Raw genomic sequence first — 23,956 nt, 5'->3', positions numbered from 1 at the left:
AAGAAAGGACATAATTGCTGTGAAAATGAGGGCTGTGTAGCCAATTCTGCTCTACCTGGGAACTAGAATGCACAATGATAGCCATTACTGACCTTAAGAAATTAAACAATGAAACAGGAGTTGGCCAGCGCCAGCCAGGGCTGCCTATAGCTCTGAGGAGAACCTGGAAAAGGGTAGAACTATAGCATGCCATCTCCCTTCCCTTAGTACAAAAGGGCCTCAGCTTTCCTCCTATTACCCAGTTCAATCATCTGTCACTTTCAATGCAGCTTGGAATTGTCAGTTCAATTACTTTTCAATCAGGAGAGAAACAAAGCAGATCCTGTTATGGGTATAACAATAAAAAAAGCAGAATGTGCATTTCTTATGGAACATGTGATATATACATATTTTCTGCAAGTACTTATCAAACTAAATATCAATTTGCAATAAATAAATCCCTGAACCCTATAATAAACATATTTCTCATTTAAAAATAGTATTCCATATTCTTCCCACAGTCCGTCTTTGCTGTTGATGTTCAAGTCTTGTATGTTCTTTTTCCTTTGTTTAAAGGTTTTGTTTTAGGTAAGAACATGCTTTTCCCATAAGGAACCCCTTTTCAGTTGCTTCCTCCCCTTCCCCCGTTTCATTTCTCCCTCGTCATCATCATACAAGCATTAGAAATTTGATTAGTTCCTAGCATCTGACATTAAATACACGGGAGAATGAGTCACAAATGTATGTACAGCGATTAATTCTCTTTTTGTAATTTAAGAACTTTCCCCAAGCACTATTTCCAATTAATTTTAAATTAGTTTGCCTCATTTGCTTCCTAGCACTGCGCAAATCATTTGATTTAAAATCTCTAACTTCAGTGACTTATTACAGAGCTCAAGCCACACCAACACAGCAAAGGAAAGGAGATTTTGCATACTGTACCTGCTTTAAAGGGCTCCTACTCAAATTTTCATGTCTGCACTAAGAGCTGCAGCACATTTCTGACTGGGGCTGACTGAAAGGCACATGCAGAGAGGTCAAGTAGTTCCCTTGGAACTGTTGCCTATTGCAAACCATTCAAGAGGCGGAAGGTTACTGAAAATGAAGCTATAGCACTGCAAGCACATATGTTGTCATCCCAAGAGAAGACAGCATATCCCTGCACTAAAGTACTGGGAACATAACATTAAATATTTTCAAACTGTACATATGGGTTTATAGACATTAAATCAGCCACTACAGATTCCTATTATGCACCTTCTTTGCCAGGATGGCATTGAGGCTTGTATGTAGTGAACAAAAGAACAATGATCTGCAAAGAAGCAGTATTTTAGTGAATAGCTTCAGGAGCGTCTCTATGGCTAATCTACAAAGTGCTAGGAACATGTTTGCCCACTCATTTGATATCCTTATTCAAATGTTGTAATGCTATAAACAGCTCAAACTACTATTGCAAACCATTTACTTTAAACCATGACTCCAGATTATGGTGGGGGGGGGTTGTTTTTTTTTTAAATAAAGATAAAATTATGAAGATTGCTGCTTTGAAGCTGAGCCTGAGCTACAAATAAATCAGTGCCGATCTTTGCAGGACTTATCAAATACTCTAAACAACTGGTATAATTGTTGTTTATTTTACTTTTAATCAGAAATAATTCTTTATTAAATGTTTTCCTGTTTAGTTTTTTGTTCTGTGCCACAATCCAGAAACTAATGGAGAAATGGCCTGTTTCAGCACTTCAGTCCTGTATCTGCAGAAATAAGGGTGGGTTAAAAATTCCTGACAGTTCCTGTCCTTCAGAGCATCCCTATAAAGATATTATATTCTGTAGTGCCTTCCAGATAAAGAATTTAAAAAACTTTGCAGGTTTGATTGGATTAAGCCTCCTGAACCACCCTGTCATGGGAAGATTATTTAGGCGCATCTGGCTAATGGGGAGACAGGGGGACAAAGTGGTTAAGGGTGCAACATCCTCATTCCTATCAAAAAAATGTACATGTGGAAGCAGACTCTTTCTGTGAGTCCCTCGAGATTCACAGTGGAACAGGAAGACTCACTCAAGTCCTTTGCTCAGAATCCATGTTCATTTTCACCTTCCTTTGGAAACTATCTATGTCCCATAGGCATTAAAAAGCCAAAGAATTAAAAAAATGCACTTGCAGCATTAAGTGCCACTCATTTTATATTGTTACAGCTCATCTTCCTAAACCCTTCTGCTCTTCTTTGTGCTTGTCATCCCCTGCTGTTATATCGAAATTAGATTATAAACTCACTAGAGAGCTATCATTTTATCTGCCTCTAAAGCACCACAAGCATTTAGTATGCTGCATAAGTATGTTAGAACGCTGATAGCTTTTCCCCCTGCTTCGGCTGCACCAAATTGAACTGGGTAAACAGAACTGAGCAAACTGGGAGTTTGGGGGACCTCATGCTACAGATTTCTAGTTTAGCCAAGAGCCTAAGCAGCCCTTATGGAACTCTTTTAAGCCCTGCAGATTTTTGGTCAGCAAGATGGATGCTTCCAATTTAACTGTACTCCTATCCGAAATGTTTTCTTTAGTGGACTGTGCACTAATAGTTTGATGCAGGAAGTTTAAACCATCAGGCCTCAGCAAATCAGGATTCTGCTGTAATAAGTAATCCACCTGGTTTTAGCAATTGATTGGTCCAAGCTAATTAGATTTGTGAACATACCTCCCAGCTTTTTCTACAAACAGGATGGGGGATCTGTGGTATCTAAAGAGTGGGGATCACAAAGTCTGTGAGAGAGATGTAGAAGCAAGAAGAGTTTGTATGTGTTCAAAGCAGCATATATGTATTTCAAATGATGCATAGGGCAAACTTCCTGGAATAAAAGACAGACAAAACCTATTGTGGTTATTCTCAACCAGGTTACCTTGAGATCCTTTCAAGGGTGCTGCAGGGTAGTGTACAATGCTAGCACTGTTAGGTGTGGAAACACGATTCACAAGATAAACCCAGAGACTTCAAATAGGAGTTCAGTATGTTAAAAAACATTTCTGTCCTGCTTTGAGCCTTCTGAGGTCTTTGGAAGCGGAGAATTGCTCTAGTATTTTTCCACAGTCAAAAAACTGAGCAAAAACTGAGACTGACATTCGCCAAGGGGTGATTTGAGTCTAAAAAGGTTGAGAACTCCTGAGGTATTGTTTCTCCCCCTACTCCACCCCTTACTTCCCAGGGAGGAGGTGGGGGCAGCATACACTGGTGCGCTTGAACTCTTTTATTCCTGCTCCACCCAAAGTTTAAAACCAATGGCCTGGTAGTGGCAGCAGCATTTCTAGTCAGGCAGTGCTGAGGGAGTCATTTGACTTCATGGCTTACTGTCATCTACCTGATCCCTTCTAAACTCTTCCTACCATAGGTGTTAACAACCCTCTCCTTTTGAATAGTCTTGATGTTCTACCCATCAAACTCGCCTTTGTGCTGCCATTCTGCTGTCTGTAGCTGCTCCTGGTCATGAAGCTCCTACTTCCCAACTCTGCAGATTATTTTTTCAGAAGCGGACTGGCCAAGTTTGCTGATGACACCAAACTCTGGGGTAAACTGTCCACACCTGAGGACAGGAGGGTGATCCAGGCTGACCTTGACAGGCTCAGGAAATGGGTGGACAAGAACCTGATGGTGTTTAACACCGAAAAATGCAAGGTTCTCCACCTTGGGAGGAAAAACCTGCAGCATCCTTATAGGCTCGGCAGTGCTACGCTGGCTAGCACTACGGATGAAAGGGACTTGGGAGTCATGATTGACTACAAGATGAATATGAGCCTGCAATGTGATACTGATGCTAGTAAAGCAAGCAAAATGCTTGCTTGCATCTGCAGATGCTTCTCAAGTAAATCCCAGGACATCGTTCTTCCCTTGTACTTGGCCTTGGTGAGGCTGCAGCTGGAGTACTGGGTCCAGTTTTAGGCTCCACAATTCAAAAAGGATGTGGAGAAGCTTGAGAGGGTACAGAAGAGACCCATGCGCATGATCAGAGGTCAGGAAAGCAGATCTTATGATGAGAGGCTGAGCACCATGGGGCTCTTCAGCCTGGAAAAGCGCAGGCTTGGGTGATTTGATGGCCACCCGTAAGTTCATCGGGGTGCTCATCAGGATCTGGCGGAAGGTTTGTTTACCAGAGCACCCCAAAGGATGACAAGATTGAATGGTCACGAACTCCTCCATGACTGTTTCAGTCTGGACATAAGGAAGAACTTCTTTACTGTCTGAGCCCCCAAGATTTGGAATAGCCTGCTGCCGGAGGTGGTTCAAGCACCTACTTTGAATGCCTTCAGAAGACATCTGGATGTTTATCTTGCTGGGATCCTTTGACCGCAGCTGACTTCCTGCCCCTTGGGCAGGGGGTGGGACTCAATAATCTTCCGAGGTCCCTTCCAGCTCTAATGTCTACGAAGTTTAACAAATTCCAAGGAAGTTAGGTTTGCTTTTGCTTCAAGCTTAAACCGAACAAAACAGCCCAAGCTCCCTTATGCAATAGTTCTCAACGTTTTTGGTACCAGGACCCATTTGTAAACATTGAGGGCCAGTGCCCCTCCACCCCCAGGCCTCAGCCCCCCAGGGTGTAGGGCAGGGGGGTCCCCAGGCAGCCCTTTGCAGGGTGCCATCCTGCAAGGGAAAAAGTTACCTTTTTCTCCTTGAAAGGAGAACCCATTTTTAGTTTGTTGATCCATTTTTTAAAGTTTGTTTGCAACCCTTTCATATATTCTTGTGACCCATGGGTTGAGAAATGCTGATCTAGCATGTTAGCAAAGCTTCTAGATGTATTTTATTCTATGCAAGCATAGGCCTCACCCCCTGCCCTAAATTCTAGACCCCCCCCCCCCGCTTGCTTATAGGCTTATGTTTTTGAAGAGATGATGTTTTCCACCCGCTTTGTCCTCATGTTCCTTAAACCCACCAGATTTTATTGCAGCTCCTCTGTCCCCTTTCCCAGCCCCTAGCAGCTTTGGCGAGGGCTGAATCGTGTTTCCTCACCCTGCAAAGCCCTTCCCAGCTGCCCTGCGTGGCTGCCTAGCTCGTGCAGTGGTAGGGCTGTGCCTCGCCAAGGGCTCAGCAGGTGGCAGCCTTCAGGTCCCGGAGGGGCCGCTGGCAAAAGCCCTGCGGAAAAAAGCCCTTTCCCGCCACCGGCAGCAGCCTGGAGCCTGACAAAACGCAACAGCCCTGCCTGCCTGAAGCAAGGGCGGACATGCAGTTTCACCCCTCACCCTTGCCTGACCTATCACCGCGCGGTCTGTTTGAGAACCGGCCAATCAGGTGCTGGCTTCTTGCGCCGTGCCTGAAGTACCCTCCTGCTTCGTCCCTGGAGATAGTGGAAGGCTGGGGGGGAGGTGCCAGGACCAAAGATGGTGGTGCCGTGGGCGATGGAGTGAGGGATTCTCGGGGCGTCGTGCGCGGGGGAGGCCGGAGGCGCCGCTCAGGCCGCCGGCGGGGGCAGGCGGGTAAGTGCCGCGGGGGAAGGGCCCGTGGCTGGCCCTGGGGCTCCCTGCAGCCTGGGTAGGCGGCGGTGCCTGGGCCTGTGGGGGCGCTGCCGCCCTCAGGGTTGGGCTTCTGGGCCGTCCCAAGGCTGCGAGGTGTCAGCAGAGTCGCAGGACTCCAGGAGCTGGGAGTTTAATAAATCCGCCCTAACCCCCCAGCTCCTTGAGTCCTGTGATTATGCTTCCACCCTGCTCTGCCCCCAGCTCAGAGAGTGAAAAGGAGCCAGAGAGCTCAGCTAGAGCCCTCAATAGGATGGTACCTCCTGACGATTTGGCCTCTGCTTCGTGCAGCGGGGTTCACCGGGGCGCCTGTGACTTGCGCCCACCTCGGCGACATGTCTCCCCTCCAGCCCGTGTGCGAGAGGCGCGGGGCTGCACTGCGTTCCCAGATTGCGGTGTTGACCTCTGAGCCGGGCTTGCGACCGCCGTATCCCCCGTCGCAGGCTGTGCATGGGAGGAGCTGCGGGACGGACCGAAAGTGTCGCCTGTCTGCTCTGTTGGAGCCAAGGGGACACTTGTTGCAGACCCACGATGTTTTTGCTGGCTCCATGGGGTGGAAGATCATGTCACTGTGATCCACTGAACACCCAGCTGGATGCTCTGCCGGAGGCTGTGGGATAAGGGCCTTTCGGGTATTTAGACTGCAAGCGTTTCAAGGCAGGGGCTTACTTTACTCCTCTTTTGTACATGCTCAGTAAAATGGGGCTGGATCTCTGTTGGGGTGCCTGGGCTCCAGCACTAAAGAAAATAGTTTTTTCTCCAGCAGGAGGAATCCAAGTTATCTGGGGGGAATAAGGGGACACATAGCCTGGGAACTACAGTGGTCTTGTCTTTTGAGCACAAGAGAAGGACTGCGTGAAGACAGCCCAGCTGGCATGGATGCTGCGCCTTGTCAACTTGCGCTGGGCCGGTTGCGTTGTTGTCTGTTGCAGTGGTGCGGTTTTATGCCACGGACAAAGCTTTCCAGGATTAGCTCCAAGTCTAATCTTCAGCAAGCTTGCCCTGGTCTTCTAGTAAAGCCCTGGGGTATAGGACTTGTAGGCCTGGACCCTGCAACAGCAGTTAGGATTTATCACTGCTTCATTCCCTTGCTCACTTGCAGCTTCTATGTATTTGCAAGCTTTTTTTTGGTATTCTGGTGACTCATTTCCACTCTGCTTGTATTGTTTCAGCTTTCCCTTCTTATTTTCCTTCTGAGGCATTTGACCATTCTAGTGTCCCAGGCTACATATCCTTTTCTTCCTCCACGATACTTTTTTCCCCAACAGGAGAAATCCAAGTTATTTTCTTTAATGCTGGAGCCCAGGCACCCCAAGAGTGATCAAGGCCTGTTTTGTTGAGCATGTACAAATAAGGAGTAAAGCGAGCCCCTGCCTTGAAATGCTTGCAATCTAAATACCTTAGGGAGCAATGGGGAGGAAGCACTATAATGTAGTAGCATATGAGGAGATTTTGAAAACATGATGGAGACTTTAAATATCTCCATAAAACATACTTTTCTCGTTAGCACAGAGAGCCTTTAAATAGCTGCCTCATGATCATCTTTGCTAAAATGTGAATTCTGAATTAGTTGAGGCTGGGCAACGTTCTTTACAATGAAGAGTGATTGAATCACCCTAGCTCATTCAGTCGGCTAAGTAGAGAGAGCAAGCATCCACCTTAGAATTATATTCCGATCACATTTTTTGTAAAATTTGGCAATTCCCCAGGTGTCCTTGGTCAACATTGTCTTGTGGGTGAATAGCAGTTGTGTGGTATATATTGTTCCTGGAGTGTTTTGAGATGTCCAGGATGGAAGTTTTCATAAATGAAAAAATAATTAACATTCCTTAATGGCTACTGACCTACCTTGACTCAAGGTGCCTGCCAAAGAACAGTAGCTTGAGTCTGAGCCATGTGTTGGATTACTGTGTTCAAAGCAGGACTCTGATGTGTACAAGTAGTTGGCATTCTTATTTCTGGATAAAATGGTTTTTGTTCTCTACACTAATGCTTCAGACTTATTCTTAGACAAAATCCAGTAAACATGAAAGCGCTTTATAGACAGATAAACCTCACAGCACCCTTTTGCAAGACTGTAGTATCCACATTCTTACTGTTGGGGAAAGTGGAGCGAGGGAGAGAGGTTAAGTGTCTTGGTTTAGATCACATGGCAAGTCAATAGCAGAGCTGGGAATGGTACTGAACAGTCAACTTCCGACCTGTATCTAGAGAAATTTACTGATTTCTCCTCTTTTCTATATATTTTTGGTGTTGGAGTGGCACGTATTACATTCCTAATCATTGTTGTGGACGCTTGTTGCAGCAGTAACAAAATGTTTAAGCCATTGGCTTAACTGGTTCCTTTCAGTCCTTTTCTATGTAAGGATTTTGAATGACTGTAATGAGAAATTTGACCTTGTTGGTGCTGGTTCTGGAAGACTTCTGGAGAACAAACCCCAATGATATTGCATTTGTTACATGTGTACAAATACTGCAGTGAGAGTGGTTCTTTGTGCATCTATTTCTGCACTCTACAAACTTCTTGTTAGGCTGGCACATAGGAGTGTTGGCTGTACTTGTAGCCAGAGAAGTAAAAATGAATTGGGTAAAAGAATCGCTGAATGCAGCTAACAATTATTGGCTTTCTAAGGTAATTTTAAGTGAAATCATTATTTGGCCCCTGTCACCATAGCAACCGAGTGTTATGTTGAGTGACAGCTATCATGTCTTTGATACTGCGTATTGTTTATATACATTGAAATAATTTAGCATTACACTTGCTGTTTGTCGGCATTATCTGTATATATAACTGAGCTCTTGCCACTAGTGTGGAAACTGATGGGACTGGAGAACGTTCAACACTTGAGCTTCTCATTTTTGCAAATACTACTACTTTGTAAGTCAGACCAAACAGTAGCGCTGTGGGGATGGGACTGGAGTAACAGGAATAGAATAGACAAAGAATCTCTGGAGATTCGTTTTAACTTCTTTCAAAGGAGTGAGAGTAATAAAATGTTTTGGAAAGGAAAATATTAATCTCCTTGCTTCAAGTTTGACGTATCTTAGTGAGATGGGAAACGATCATCTTCAGTATAATATGAAGTATAATCATAATTAACATCTTTACTTACTCGTAGTCTTGTGACATCCCTTGCTTGCAGGACTGGCTTTGTTAATCTGAGCCTACTATATGATGATCTTTCATTCTTGCTTTTAGAAAAGCACTCACTTATTACCTAAGCCTCCCATTGATTTTTGTTTTAAATAAGACTACCTCTTATTTATTGACAGAAAAAATTCTTTGGGTGAATCTGATATTTTATTTATTGAAACATTATACTTCTTGGGTCAGACCTAGCAGAAGCAGATCCTCAGCCTGTTGAGTTAGATGTCCATTGCTCACAGGAGTCAATAAGTCGAGTCCCAACTGTCACTCCAGGTGCTGCAGCAGAACAGTAATCCATGAAGACAGCCTTACCCAACTGAGAATTTGTTAAAATATAACAAAGATTAACCCTCTCTCTGGGTAATCTGAACATCCACAGTTCCATAATATGCAGTGGTGATGTGAAAAAAAAAAAGTGTTGAAAGGAGAGGAATCTTTCTATCTCAGGTTATGAATCAAGCTCTAATTGACAGGTATTAGGATGAAATGTAATCTGTGGGCATCTTATTCCATAATTGTCCACTTCAGCTTTCTTGTACCATCCTCTGAAACAACAGAGACTGGGCTCTGTTGGAGACAGGATACTGGATTAGATTAGATGGACCGCTGTTCTGATGGAGGTTGGCAGCTATCACTTCAGTAAGTAGAATAAAATTAAAAGAACAATCAGAGTATTTAACTGTACCAGGCTTCGTCTTAGTCTTGCAGACAAACCCATTATTTGTCTAAGGGCAGGCCATTTGCTGAGACCTTTTGCATATTACCCCTCTCTCCACAGTCCCTTTCCTGATGCCTGGCTTCCACTCTAGACTGCCAGCCATCCTCTGGGCAGTGGTCTGAACTGAGAACGTTGTGCTGAAAGAAGATGGAAAGGGTCAGAGGTTCATTTTCTACCTCTCCGTCAATAAGGGGGAGCAGTGATTCTCAACCAGGGTGCCTTGAGATCCTTTTAAAGGTGCCACAGGGTGCCCTCACTATGTTGACCTGTTAGGTGTATACACAGTTCATGAGGTAAACCCATAGATGTCAAATAGGAATTCATAGCTTTAAAAGCATTCTGCCCTGTTGTAGTCTTTGAGTTTTTTTTCAATAGAAGAGCTGCTCTATTATTTTTCTGCCGTCAAAAATAGAAGTGAAAACTAAGCTGGCATTTTCCAAGGGGTGCCTTCAGTCTAACGAGGCTGAAAACCACCGAGATAGAAAAATATAAGTGCAATGCAAACACCAATGACTTTAACCAGAACGTGTTTTAAAATATACATTAACATGAATTTGAAATGCTTTCTGAGTGCAGCAGTTCCCTCACTGGCTTCAAGGCTGAATGAGTCTGTTCCTGTACTCTCATTTTCTTCCTGTCAGCAGGAAAAGTGAAGCCTCTAGTGAATAAACTGAGGCTGATCCACAGCATGGGATGGTAGACTATTCCTTGATTACCCTTGCTTAGTTTTTAAAATCATAATACCCCTCACACTTGCATAGTAAATTCCTTCAGAGGATCTTACCAGCTTTACACTTATTAATGAACTATGTTTCCCAGCTTCCTTCAAAGTAGGTGGATATTTTCCACATTTATGAATATAGAGACGAAGGGGTGGCTTGTCTGATTTCAGACAGTGAGTTGGTCTCTTTTTTCAGGTGGAAATTGGACCCACAAGTCACGGGTGCTAGTCTCCATCCTCTAATTATCGCATGCAGTTGCTAGGGCTGAACTCAGTTGACTGTGTCCCTTTAAGCACCTTATGAAGCCTGTCTGTCAGCAGATGCACCTGTGTTATAAATGATCAGACAGACGTCAAATACTCTGGAGTAAGACGGCCGCATGGCGTTGGTAACAGCAAAACAATCAGATCTAATCTAAGCCATTCTTCCAAGGCAGCTGCTTTTCTCTTATTAACTGTTCCCCTGCATTTCTATTCTAGATGGTAGATCAGACTTCTTTTCTTGTGGGATTCGCTTTTGGCAGCAACAGATATTCAGACTCTTTGGCTCTAATTTAAACTGGAAACAACTGATAAATAAGGTGAAAACATTAATAATTGAACCCTCCAGTGGAAACGCACAGGACAGGTACATTTCTCTGTTGTGTTTGTTTTGTTTCCCTCCCCTGGAAGATTTGCATTTTGGGGAGTTCTTGTAGTCTAGCTTTTCCCTGCTGTTTATGTTGTATACATCTCCTTTTATTGAAAATTCTGTTGCTGACATTAGTTGTGTTGGGTATAGAATACCACAATGCGTTTTTAAAAAAAATTGGATTACAACATAAATGCCTCAAGTTAACGCTGTGAGACTGACTTAGTGTATATTTCTGCCATAGTTTAAAATCCTCTGATAGATATTAAATAAAGGTTGCATAGCTTTTTTGCTTTTTAAAAAAAAGATTAGTAATACTAACAGAATATCTTCATTGACACCTTTATCAATAATTTCCAGAGCAGATGAGAAAATGTTTTTGCTCTAAGTGGTTATTATAATGTACTGATTTGAACCCTTCAGAGACTCCAGTTCTGGTGTTCAGACAGATGTTTCAAACACCACTTGGCTGATTGCTGGAAACTTATTGGACCTAAAAGTCACTTGTACTCCCAGGCCTTTTCTGGCTGGGAGGAATGAATTAACAGCAGTTGGAAAGTTTTGTTTTAGACTGGGAAGGTGACCAGCATGCTGGATACTGGATCTGATCCTTGTTCTTCCATATCGAGTGTTCGTGGAAGCCAAAGCTCTGGATACATGCATTAATATAAATCTAAATAAAATGAAAACATCATGAAAAACAGTGCTCTTCCTGTAGGTTAATTACTGGGTAAATGCTGCAGCTGTTCTGCCTGCAGCATTTTTACAGAAATGACCCTATGTGAAGATTTACCTTATTGCTGCTGACTGAAGTAATTTATTGAGGGAAATACTTAAGTCTAAAGATGGTAGCTGCACTGGCTGTATTATCTGCTTAAGTGTGCTTAGACCCTGTTTGGATACAGTGCCCTCAGCTTTCAATTCTGCAACCAGTTGGTTACAGAACTTCAGGTAATAGTCTAGGCATTGATGGGTATATTTTTATTGGGTGTTTTTTCTGGGGGGTGGGGAGGAGGCTAGAATTGGAAAACTAGGAGGAGGAAAGGAGTGACATATAGGGCTCCTGGTATCTCTTTAGTACAGCCCCAGCTTCGAGCTTCTCTGTAATTGTCAATAGATCAATGATTTGGTTGATGATACTTTGGACCTGATGATCTGTAAGGTCCCTTCCAGCCTCTAACAACTATGAAATTTCTTCCAGCATAGCACCCACCTCATTGGCTCTAATCCTCCCAGGTGAGCATAATATGTTGACAGCTTGCAGACTTCTCTCCAAGCAGAGAGAGTGATGGTAGGGAGACCATGTGGGGCTCCTGACCTGGGTTGCATTGGGGAGACTGAGGGGTCCATGAAGAACCCTCAGTGCGGGGGCAGAATATGGACAATACTATGACGGCGAGATCAGTGAAGACCCTATAAAATCCCACGGGGGGATCATGTTATGGAAGGAAAGGGAGGTTCATATAGAGGGGGAGATGGGGCAGTGGTGTGGGGAGTAGGAATAGAGCTGCTGAGGCATATCATAGGGTGGGAGCAGAGGGAAGCATGGATCCCAGGTACATGCTAATGAGGAGAATTGCACTGAAGTGGAGGTATGGGCCACATAGGGAGCTTGTGCAGAGTTGAACGGAGGAAAGCAGGGAAGTCCAGATCTGTGTAGTGTGCTTGGCCTGCTGAAGCTTTAAAATGTGAAGCTCCTTAACTCTAAAGCCTTATTTATTAGTTGTATCTTGGGATCCCTATGGAGCATACATGTTGCTTTTTCTCAGCTGTTATCACCTATGAATCTAGCAAACAAATCAGGACTTTTTAAGGTCATAGAGTACACCTTTGTAAAACAAGGTAGGGGAGTTACATTTTAGATGATCCCAGCACTGATTGTAGCCAGGGAGGTCAGAAGAGATTGTTTCCCACTTACCAGCTTTTATCTTTGCCCTTGGTTTCAGTTGTCTAAATAATAAAAACTAACAACTAGCCATGCCTGACAATTTCAGCCTTTATGGAAACTCTTGAAAGAAGAAATCTGCTCTGAAAAGTGAACAGATCTGCTGTCTGCTTATGGCTTGGGCCAAATGGGCCTGCTTTGCTTTGCCTTAAAAGGCTTTAGTAATGGACTGTTCTCTCCACTTCAGTTTGGGAAGAGAGCGATTTCTAGTTAGTTCAGACTTCAGGGCGACCATAGTGGCCAAACCCTGTTTAAGTTTTATACGTCCAAAGGCTGCTGCATAGCTGGGCGGATGGAAGTTTGGTGCTTGCATAGATTTTAGATTCTCTTTCAAACTGTGCAGCTACACTTGCTTCTTCGAGCATGCATAGAAGGCCTCTGTTGTGGAGGCATGTTATCTGTGGTGGAGCAGACTTGCCTGGGTAGGTGTGTAACTGTGGAGTCAGAGTAAAATCCTGATGAGGAACACTTTGATGCTGGGAGAAGGAGGCCAAGATGGGTTTTGAACTTGCAGGTTAGGTATTATGTGGGGCATGTTGTAGTCCTTCTGCCCTAGTCCTCAGTAGGGATTTGTTCCACAGCTGTTTATTGTCTGGTAAATATGAGAGGGAGAAAAAACCATTGAGGTTGAGAATCCAGGGCCCTTGCCTTGTAATGCTGGCATCTACTTTGCAAAGCTATGCTTCCTCCATCTTGCTCTCCTCCTGGTCTCCTGTCTTCTGTTCTTGGCTGCCAAGTGGGTCAGCTTCAAGAGGAGGGCTGCAGAGGCCTGTGGCTAGTGTTTAGGTAGTTAAAGTACTGTGCTGCGAACTGGAAAATGCAGGTTTATGTACCTTCTTGGTGAAAGAAGTTTAGACCCTGGGGTCTTCTATCCCTGGGCTGGTACCTTGATTGCTGGGTTATGGGGCAAAAGATGGGACTGGGGGGGGTTGCTGACTTCCTTTCTCCTGTTGTTACTTCTACGTTTTTCTCACCTATGCCTTCTTGGACCTTCATTCTGATGCTCACCTGCCTGGGTGCTCTTCTTCTTCCCTGTAGGTGAAAATACAATAGAAAATCTGTGCAAGTGCCAAAACTCACACTTTTGCAACTACATTTGGATGCAGAGTAGCACTTAGATGCATATAGGTGGAATAGGACCTGGCCCAAAGTGGCACCAGTTCCCTTTGTGTGATGATTAACTCATTTATTGATGTACCACTTGAAGCTGTCTTGCAAGTTGTTATTACGCATTGTTTAGCCATTCATATTTCTGTTGGTTATGTATTTCCTCTTTCAGACCAGTCTGAGGTATTTTGAACACCAGCAGCGGGTCCTTTTCCTAACATAACATTATTGATGTTTGTACTGATCATGGAACGATTCTCCTAAATGTGCAGGTGGCTGCTTTGAACTTGCAGAAGTGGGGTAGTGTTGCTATCTGAGAATACTTGTGCTTGAGCTTGGTGTCTGAAAGAGAGCATCACTGCAATGTGGAGCAAGACCACCACTTGCACACCTGCCTCGCTTGTGACCTTTTTCTCAAACGGTACTGGAAAGGGGACCAGAGCAAAGTCACTGTTGCCAGTGTTTGGGGCTGAATCATTAAGGAGATCATTTGGGAGGCTTTTTTGTCCTCTTTTTTTGGCTTTGGCCTCTCAGTACCTGCGTATGTGATTAATAGTCAAGGCTGCAAGTCTTCTATTTGAGCCAATACAAAGAAGAATCACAAAGTGTCTCACACTTCTTTCTAAGTTCATAGGATCATAGAAGAGTATGGCTGGAGGGATCTTACAAGGTCATTTAGACCAGCCCCCTGCTCAAGGCAGGATTATCTCTGACAAAAAACTAACCCAGCCAAGTGTCTGTCTAACCTGCTGTATCCAGGGATGGAGATTGCACCATTTCTCTCGGTAGCCTGTTCCACCCTTGTAGAAAGTCCTTTATAATCCCCAACCTAAATTTCCCATGCTACAGTGTGAGGCCTTTGCTCTTAGTCCTGTCTCTACAGCCACAGAGAAAAGTAATATGTATTTAAAATTTCTCGCCATGATAATCGCCCTTCAGGTATTTGACTGTTACCAAATCCCTCCTCAGTCTTCTCTTCAGACTAAATAATCCTACTGCTTTCAGCCTTTCCTCATGAGTCGCATTCCCTAATAATTTTTTGTTGTTCTCTGCTAGACTCTTTTCAATCTGTCCACATCTTTCTTGAAGCGTGGGGCCCAGAACTGGACACAGTACTCTAAGGGAGGCCTTGCCAATGCCAGATAGTGGAAGAATCACTGCCCCCGATTTGCAAGCAAAACTCCTGTTGATACAACCCAGTAAGCTGTTGGCTTTTTTTGCAACAAGTGCACACTATTGGCTCACATTAAGCTTATGGTCCACTGTAACCCTCTGGTCCTTGTCTGCAGTACTCCAGTGTTACCAATCATTCCCCAGTCTGTATTTGTTGTTGTTTCTCTCTCTGTCTTTTTACTCCATCCCTTTTCCCCGTCCTTTGCGCTGAAGTGATCCCTGATTAAGGGTGCGATGTGGCTCTACATTTTGGCTTAACAGCATAATAAGGTGTTGTACTGGTCTCCTTCCTGTTCTTGGCCTCCGTCAGCTTCACTCCAATAACTTTCTCTGATCATCTCCTTGCATTTGTTAATTGGCCTGGCAGGGCTGACTAAGCTGTTGAAGATTGCTTCATTCTCATGCTGTGTGCATGCCTGTGAGGGTCACAGAACAGAAAACAGAGGCAAAGTCCAGACTGCTGGCTAAATCTGTTGATACTTCAGGCAGAAAGCAGACAGCGAAAAAAAACCTGCAGGTGGTGGTTGCAGTCTTGAGTACTCCCCACCCTTCCTGCTGAGCAAGTGAACTCAGGACTTGCAGCCTGAAATGCAGGTGTAGCAGACACCTGTCTGGGAGGGAATACTTAGCTGTAATATGCAGATCAGCGTGTGGTCCTAGTTAGGCGTAGAGGAGGAGTGTTTTTCTAAGGAAACTGAGAAATCTTTTTTTTCTCAGTGTAATTGGTTACAGCATTTCCCCAGAGAATGCTGCCATACACGAAGATCACAGAGAACAAGGAGACAGTGAGGTTGGATCTGCAGAGTCTGTGCGCTGTGCAGAAGGGGCTAAGGTATCCTTCAACTTGCCCCCTCCCTGCAAAGCCTAAGGCAATAGATGAGTCTTGCTGCATATCCTGAAGATCAGCATGTTCAGGGTGTGTCAGGGAAGGGTACGGGGGAAGATGTTCCACAGTAGTCTCCTACTCTAACACTGCTAATTCCAGACTTGTTAAAATAAAATGTGCTAGCCTGTTCCCTAGTGATCTGGACCTTTTCTTAGGCTTCTGGTCTGCTTAATGGAGGGCTAGGTTTGAGCTCAGCCTTGGAGCTTAGCTTTGTCAAAGAGGATTTGATGTGTTGTTTCAGCAAATGGAAGAGTAATTACTGCAGGCTCCATTAGAGATTAGCTGGACAGAGCCCCAGCTAGATAAAAATAGCAAGACAAATGGCCGCTGGTGACATCCCGGTATGATCACACGTTCGTTGGCTGGCATTTCAGCCTGGTGTCTTCAGAGCACCTGGTGGAATCTAGTTCCTTGCTAGGGGCAGAATTTGTCAGCTCCCCTGGATGCATGCCAGCATGTGTCACGGCTGCTGTATTCATCTTCTTACGCTCTGCAGAGAGCTTAATTCGTCCAGGGCTGCTAGCTCTTTTGGAAGTTAAATCGATGGATCCTACCTGGTATGGGAGTGGGACTGCACACTAATGGGACACGATTAACACTAACCTCTGTCCTCTGCTTCTCTCTCTCACGTGTACCCACTTTCTGTCAGAGATTTGCATGACCAAATGTCATTCTTGTCCCATTTGTTTCCACAGATGCTGCTGCGATAACAGAGTAACCGGGGCTTGTAGTCATCTAGAGGTTCTCCCCCAGAGGGGTGATTACCATCTGCTGGGCATGCTCACAGCACGTTGCAGCCATGGACATGAAGGAGAAGTGTCAGGTAGGTTCCCAGCTTGGGGATCCCTCCCTAAACACTTTGATTGTTGGAGTTCTCTTTGGTCTGTATCTTTGTCTTTAGTCGACCCGTTTCCCATGAAACACACAGTGTGCGATTGTTGCTAATACGGGAAGCTTTTTAAATAATGTGTTTGCTTGTGTCTAACTAGGATCTACCACTAACAAAAAAAAATAGGGTGGGGTGGCATCTGAGAGGCTAACTGATTCAGAGAGGCATGAGGTTTTGTAGGTAACAACCTACGTCATCAGTTACTGTGAATAGACTGGATCGTTCATTCATAGCTTCTGCCAAAGCAGGTTGTTGCCTACATAAGCTCATGCCTTTCTGAATCAGATAGTTTCTAAGGTGCTATCCTGCCCTACCTTCTGCATGACTCCAGACTAACATGGCTAACCACCTCTGCAAATGACCCAGAGACCCCAGTAGGACGTCTGTGTCATACCAGCAGCCTTTTTTTTTTCCCTTATGTGGCTGACATCCAGTGTGATTTGGGCTGTTGATCTATGGAGCTAGGAGACCTGCTGAGTAGAGGGCTAGAAAGGTGCTCTCATCTCTTTGTTAGCTTATGGGTGACTTGCTGACTTTAATGGTCATAAATTTGTTTTGGGAGATTAGCAGTGCTAGGAAGTGGCAAGTGACTTACCTTGCTATCCCTAGATCTGGTCCTCCCAAGGCCAGGATTGAAACACAGTGAGGGGACAGCCTAGGAGGATGCTGCTGTTTATGCTCTGCTTTTTCTGATGATAAATGGGTCTCCTGGGCATTTAATCATGCTTCTTTGCTGAGTGCTGAATTCACTGAGAAATAAGTGGGGCAGGGAGATGTGGAGAAGTGTCTCTTTTGCTTCACTTAGTTACATTTTTCTTTAAATTTGTCCACTGCATGCATTTCTTGGACAGTGGTGGCTGGGGAGCGTCAGTTCTAGATCTCTTATACACTAGTATCTGTATGAGTAGAGTGGAGAGGAAACCAGCTGCTTATTACCCTGCGTGGTTCCAATCCTAAAGAAATAAGAGGGAGAAAGCTTCCAAATTGGAATACAAGATATAAAGGGATATCTGTTGTGGTTCCTGGAAAACTATTGGCCTTCTACATACTACCTCCTTCTTGGCATTGCCATCTTAGAACAGGCTACGTAGAGAGGTTGTGGAATTTCCATCCCTGAACATTTTCAAGAACAGGTTAGACCCACTTGACAAGACTGGTTTAGGCAGGAATGATACTGCCTCGATCAGGGGGCTGGACTAGATGACCTCATGAGATCCTTTCCTGCCCTACTTTTATATGATCTTGGATTTGCACTGAGGGAAAGGAGAGAACAGCAGACTGTTGGCTTGACCATTTTCTTTATATACCTTTCTCTAATCACCTGAATATCACATGTTTGTCACTCAAGGCAGTGAACAGATGTATTCCCCATGCTGGGTCATGGCTAGGGAATGTGATTGAGTTGGAGGCCATTTCTGGAGCAGATTCTGCAACTGTGGTCTGGACTAGAACCACTGGGAGAGAATGCTTGCAACTTCACCCTTGTTGGCCGTGTCCAGACAAGCATGGATGTGGGGTATGTGGTACCACAGACACATCTGCGGTGCCACATACCGCACATTCAGGTGTTCTCCGCACTGGGTATCCTGGGGGTCAAAAAAACTTGTGTGTGGGTGGGAAAGTAGAGTGGTGCACAAAGGGGCAGTACTGGTCCCAGCCTCCCCTATCCCACCTGGGGCTAACTTGCCGCACGGCAAAGCATGCATGACATAGGCATTCCCGAAGGACAAGTAGTGACAGTGCAAGGTGTGTCACTGCTAGTTCTCCCTGGGGAACCAAATGTCCACACCATGGGTGGATGCGCCCATTGTGTCCCTCCCTCTACAACCACTGTAAGCTTTTCATTACCAGATCACGTTAAGGACCTTTCTTGTATTCGTCTGCACTCCTCTTCCTTGCTGAGCAAGTCTCCAGCATTTCTAAATCTGTGGAATGCTTTAGCTCATTAGTGCAGATTGCCATGTTAAATGATAATCCTAGATGCAGCCCTGCTTTCCAGCATCAATACAGAGATGCAACTGAAGGAAATGGCAATGTCTCTTACTCTCTCTTGCACTTGCTGGCTTGAGGTTACTGAACTCCTGGCTAGTTGGAGTAGGCTGTTTTGCATTTTTTGAGGCTAGGAGAGGCCTCGTTCACGTCTGGACCTTTTGACTTACAATACATTTGGCGTTGTGAAGTTATCAAACTGATGTTTCTGTTTAAACGTCTGTGAGATTATGGAGGTGATATTGCAATGGAGATAATTATCTTTTTGTTCTGTCATTAGTGGTGTGCTGGGCTGCTCTGGTATTGATCAGTTCAAGAGCTGGGGCAATTTCTATTCTGTGCAGAAATAGACTTTGTCTGTGCAGTTATGCTGCACCCTGTCAGGCTGTTTTCAGAGCTCCAACACCAGTACAGCCATGGAAAGGATGAGCACTGGAAGTGCATTTTGGTGCTGTTTGTGAATGCACATGCTTGCTGGGCTTCCAAACATCACATCCAGACTCGATGCACATGATGTTCTTTTGTAGTAACACAGCCCTTTGTTGCTTGGCACAGGGCAGTTTAACTGAAGTTCTTCTTGCGATTCAGATCTTACAGGTTTTCAGCTCCTCCTTGCCCCCTGTCCTTTCTGCTTCTGAAGTGGACAGCTTGCTGCAAAGAGAACGGTCCATTGCTCTGCTCCATCAAAGCTTTCAAGGAGTGCTTGATTTCACCCCAAGGTCTTCCATGCACTTGGTGCCTTCAAGGTTCTTGTTATCTCCTCCCTGCTTAAATCCTTGTCATTCCAAAGTGATCTGACCAGGATCTGGACCTGCCCATGTATTCTGCACAGATGCTAATGTGGTCCACTCTTGTAGGCAGCACATGTGTTTGTGATCATGGTACTCAGTTGCTGATTCTCTATACCAGGGGTGGGCAATTATTTTGGGTGGAGGGCCACTTACTGAATTTTGGCAAGCCATCAAGGGCCTCATGACAGGCAACCGGGGCAGATAAATATTAATTTTTCTAAATTTTTTAGGGGCCCCATGGGCCGGATGGAATGGCCTGGCAGCCTGTGGGCTATGTTTTGTCCACCCTGCTCTATACTCATCTTTAGTGAGATACAAATGCAGAAGCTCACACCAATTCACAGAAAGGTTTACCAATCTTTTCCGTCCTGCTTGGGCTGTTCTTCAGTGCCCCCAGATAGGACGAGCATATCAAATCAGCAGGCAGTGAGCCAAACAGATGGTACAGTAATGTACTTTTGAAAGGCCTTTTCCCTCCATTGTTGCTGGATTAGGAGGATGTCCTCCATTGCCTACAGCATGAAGCAGGGAATTCAGTCATGCCACCAGGGCAGTAAGCACCACCCACTCACTCCCACCTCCATGTGCTTCGTTCTTGGAAACAAGGTGGTGGGTATTCTCGGGGTGGCACCAAACTGCTGATCTTGAGCATGGTGGAAACCAGGTCTTGAGGGCAGTGCCAGCAGTGCTGCAAGGGTGTCCTCACTGCCTTGTTTCTGAAGCACATGAAGTGGGCGTGGGTGAGTGGGACTTACTGTCTCTGAAGCATGACTGGGCACTGTGTTACCACAGTGTAGACCGGCGGTTCTCTGCCTGGTTTAGACTTAAGGAACCCCTCAAAAAATGCCAGCTCTTAGCTTTCACTTGCTTTTTGACTACGGAAAAATAACAGAGCAATTCTCCTTTTACAAAGAACTCAAAAAGACGTAAACAGGTCAGAATGGTTTATTCTGACACTCTGGATTCCTATTTGAAATCTCTGGGTTTACCTTGTGAATCCTATGTAGGTGTTTGTGCAGCTAACAGTGCTAATATTGCACAGCATCCTGTGGCACCCTTAAAAGGATCTCACAGCACCCCCTCACAGGGGGGTGATAGCCACCCCAAAATTCACTGTAGGCACCCCTTCCAGCACCACCCCTGTCCAAGACACCTGTCCCGTTCAGCTGAGACTGCCCCGCTCCTTGCCACAGAGGTGTGGTGCTCCTGGCCGGCCCACAGGTCCTGTGTCCTGCCTTTTGTGTAGCGCAGCCCCCCAATTTTATGTCTAGCCCACGTCAGCCCCCACACTGGGAAGAGACTAGTGCCACCCCTGGTTGAGACTCATTGATGTAGGCTTTCTCCCCTGTAAAAAAAAACCAAAACAACAACAAACAAACAAAAAACACACAAACCAAAAACAAATACTCCCCCCAAAAACCAACCCTGTGTCTCTGAAAGGCTATGCTCCATTCCTGATTCTTAAAAAAAATTCTCTCTTGGTTTTTACAGGTATTGTTAAAAAAAACAAACAAACTTGGATAAACATGCATTTAATATCAGTTTAAAATGAAAGGTCTACCCTTGGTGCTTTCACACTGGGTTTGCATTTCATTCAGCTTGGACACTGAGAAGAATCTGACATCTCACTTCTGTCCACCGTCATTTTATTTTCTAGTTTGGCTGAATTTCTTTGCTGCTGTTTTTTTTTTCTTTGCATTTGCAGCACCGCAGGCCTGTGCTTCAATCCTTTAAAGCAGAAGACTTCAATTAAAATACAGATTCGCAAACATTTCAGTTGATAGGAGACAGGGTTATGCTGTGGTGTTATTCTAGTGACATTTGGCTTGCTATGCTGTTTTGTAAATGTTGAAATTTAAAGTTTGTTTTCAACCCTGAATCTAGTTGTTGGCGTTACTTTTACCCATCTCTGGGTATTTCTACATGTGCAGCTAATGCTCAGTATGGTTACTGCGTAGTAAAATAAGGCACAGTAAGATGTGACCAGGAGTGTGCCTACATGTGTGCCCTGTTGGGCACAGATTCGTGCCCAATGGGAGCAGCCCAGTCCAGGGCTGCTCCTGCCCTGCTCTGCCCCCTGCAGCAGCCAGGGGGCACAGGGGCCAGTCCCAATGTGCATGGGGCCAGGAGAGCTGTGCCAGTTGTAGGGGCAGCTGTCTCCTGATCCCATGCACATCAGGAGGGAGACCACCGGCCCTGCAGCTGGCACAGCTCTCCTAGTCCTGTGCACATTGGGACCCATCTCAGTGTGCGTGGTGCTGGGAGACAGCTCCCCTTGCACCAGGGCTTAGCCAGGCAGCAGTGGTCCCCTGCTGCTGGGGCTGACCAGGGAGCATAATTGCTTCTGGTCAACGTTTACATGTGTTGATACTAGCAAATGGTGCATTAGACTAATTTAATGCACAGTAGTAGGTCCAGCACATGTGTAGATGATGGCATTTTGCTGTGCATTAGATTGGTCTAATGTACAGTAAAGCATCTTGTGTAGACACATTCTCTGCGTATGATGTAGACTTGAGGGCTCCTGGAATGCCAGGAATGTCCAGGACAAGGATCAACCCTTTAGTGGGCCCTAGGCCCTGGGCCAGTTGAGACCCCTGTGGGGAGAGGGGCTTGGGGCCGTTGCTAGGAAGGAGGGCGGCGGAAGGGAAGGGGAGGCAGACAAGGCCATTTGTGCCGCTGCAGAAGGAAGGAGTGCTCCTCCCCTCCTTCCCCCCACCCCCCAACTCAGGGACCTAGGCATATGCTTAGTTTGCCTATGCGTTAATCCAGCCATATAAATGTCCTCTGAGCACCACTGTATGGATGCCTGTCGCTTAAGATAATGAGAGCTTCATCTTTTACCTTCAGCTTGTTAATACAGTTCCATCATCAAGAATGACTGAGGATCATAGTTTCTTAGGTGCAGTTTAGGCTGGCTTCTATCCCATGCCAGAATCCAGGCACTGCAAAAACCTCTTCCAAAAACCAAAAACCTCTTCAATTAAATGTGCTGATTACCCATTATTCCCCCTCCTTCTGACTTGTACATTTTCTATATGCTTTTTTAAAAGTGAACGTAATGCTGGTGAAAGGTGCCTGGAGTCTCAGTTTTAAGGCCCATACGTTGTGTTAGAAGTTTCCCTCAGCCCCTGGCAGCATGCCTCAATCCTGACCAGGTGGGCCTAGTTCAAAGGATGAGGGCATGTCCATCCTTACATTACAGCTGCCGTCCTTGCTGTAGTCTTAGTGAAATCATCATGAACAACTGGTTGATAGCAATGAGTTTGAGGTACGGTAGGTTTGGGCTGGATTCAAACCTATACTTTTAAGCAAAGATTACTCCTCCTTGGGACCATATCATTCTACCCTCCTGGCTGGCATTTCCCATATCCTTCTCATTCCACCTTTTCCCCCCCTAAAAAGCTCTTGGCTCCTCTCTAAGTAGGTGTGTCAGTGCTTTACTTATCTACTGTCTACACATTAGTGTCTTTGCACCTGAATAGTATAACTAAAATAACAATATCCAACCCCTAAGCTTTTCATTAGTAGATCTCACAGCACTTGTCAGAGGAGGTTGGTGTCTTTACCTGCATGGTACAAGAAATGAGGCAGATGACAAGTAGTTTACAGTAGGTCCTTCTACAGGCTAGTAGGAAAGCCATCTCTGGAACCTAGATCATCTGCATCCACAGCTAGTGCTTTCATACACTGTGCTACTCTTGAAATGTCTGCATTGCAATCCTGAAACCTACCTTAGCTTGCCTTAAGCTAACTAGCTGTTGTAATACAAGGTCCTGTTTTAACTGTGACAGCTGCATAGGACCCAAGTGATCTCTTGGGTGCCTACTCTCTACTGAGTTCCATGTTGCTCTCATTCCCTGAGCTACCTAATTTAAAGCTTGCTTAAATGTTTATTTGAGGTGCAGTTGTACCTTTGAACTGCAGTGTAGATGTACCCTCCTCTGCTTCTCCTCCTCTTGCCATCAGCTACGTTTCTTATTTTTCAGCCCTGCTCTGCAGTTTCTTTAGAACCGCTGTCTTTCTCCTAGGGACTCTTTGCAAGCCAACCCTTGTTCCACAGGCGGCCCTTCTCTCATACATTGCAACTTTAGTGTGGCTCACATTTCTCATCTCTCTGCCTTAGCTCTTTATCCTCAGCTCCAACCCACAGTTTATCCTCATATCTGGTTCCCATGCTTCTTTTGTATTGTTGATACCACACAGTTTTCTTCAGTGCACGCATGCAAACCCAGATGCTACTTGTGATGCAGACTGATAGCATCTTTTGGCATCTACCCAACAGCAGAGGGATGCTTGTGTATTATGGATGTTTGTACTTCATGCCATGCCATTGCACAGTGCCTACTACATATGTAGTGTGTAAGGAATAGCAGATCCCATTTATTTGTATAATCTTGCCTTTGTGGCTCAAGCTGTCATGGAGGAGCCAAGCAGAGCTGGGAGAAAGTTGTATTAAGACCTCCTATACAAGTTGAAA

General features: G+C 45.1%; 2 protein-coding genes across 6 annotated transcripts in view; one reads left to right on the top strand and one right to left on the bottom strand.

The window, feature by feature from the left end:
- The window catches only part of GRB2 (growth factor receptor bound protein 2), a 76,349-nt gene extending 75,323 nt beyond the window's left edge, over positions 1-1,026 (bottom strand). The window contains exon 1 of the mRNA XM_090060280.1: positions 922-1,026. The gene's annotated coding sequence lies outside the window, so the exon portion shown is untranslated. The remainder of the gene's footprint in view (positions 1-921) is intronic.
- A 4,282-nt stretch (positions 1,027-5,308) lies between these two features.
- TMEM94 (transmembrane protein 94) overlaps positions 5,309-23,956 on the top strand; it is a 64,144-nt gene continuing 45,496 nt past the window's right edge. For 3 of the 5 annotated variants that reach the window (XM_090061149.1, XM_090061148.1, XM_090061146.1), the window contains exons 1-2: positions 5,309-5,442; positions 16,503-16,630. In XM_090061149.1, coding sequence (XP_089917275.1) covers positions 16,607-16,630 — 24 coding nt within the window. In that variant the 5' untranslated portion in view covers positions 5,309-5,442; positions 16,503-16,606. Of the gene's footprint in view, positions 5,443-14,841; positions 14,948-16,502; positions 16,631-23,956 lie in introns of those variants that run through there. The other 2 variants (XM_090061147.1, XM_090061151.1) reach the window with 2 other exon arrangements.

This window comes from Crocodylus siamensis, chromosome 8, assembly GCF_052110815.1.
Source record: "Crocodylus siamensis isolate JL-2025a chromosome 8, ASM5211081v1, whole genome shotgun sequence".
Lineage (NCBI taxonomy): Eukaryota > Metazoa > Chordata > Crocodylia > Crocodylidae > Crocodylus > Crocodylus siamensis.
Note: the sequence above shows the minus strand (reverse complement) of the source record. Positions and strands in the feature narration are given on the sequence as shown.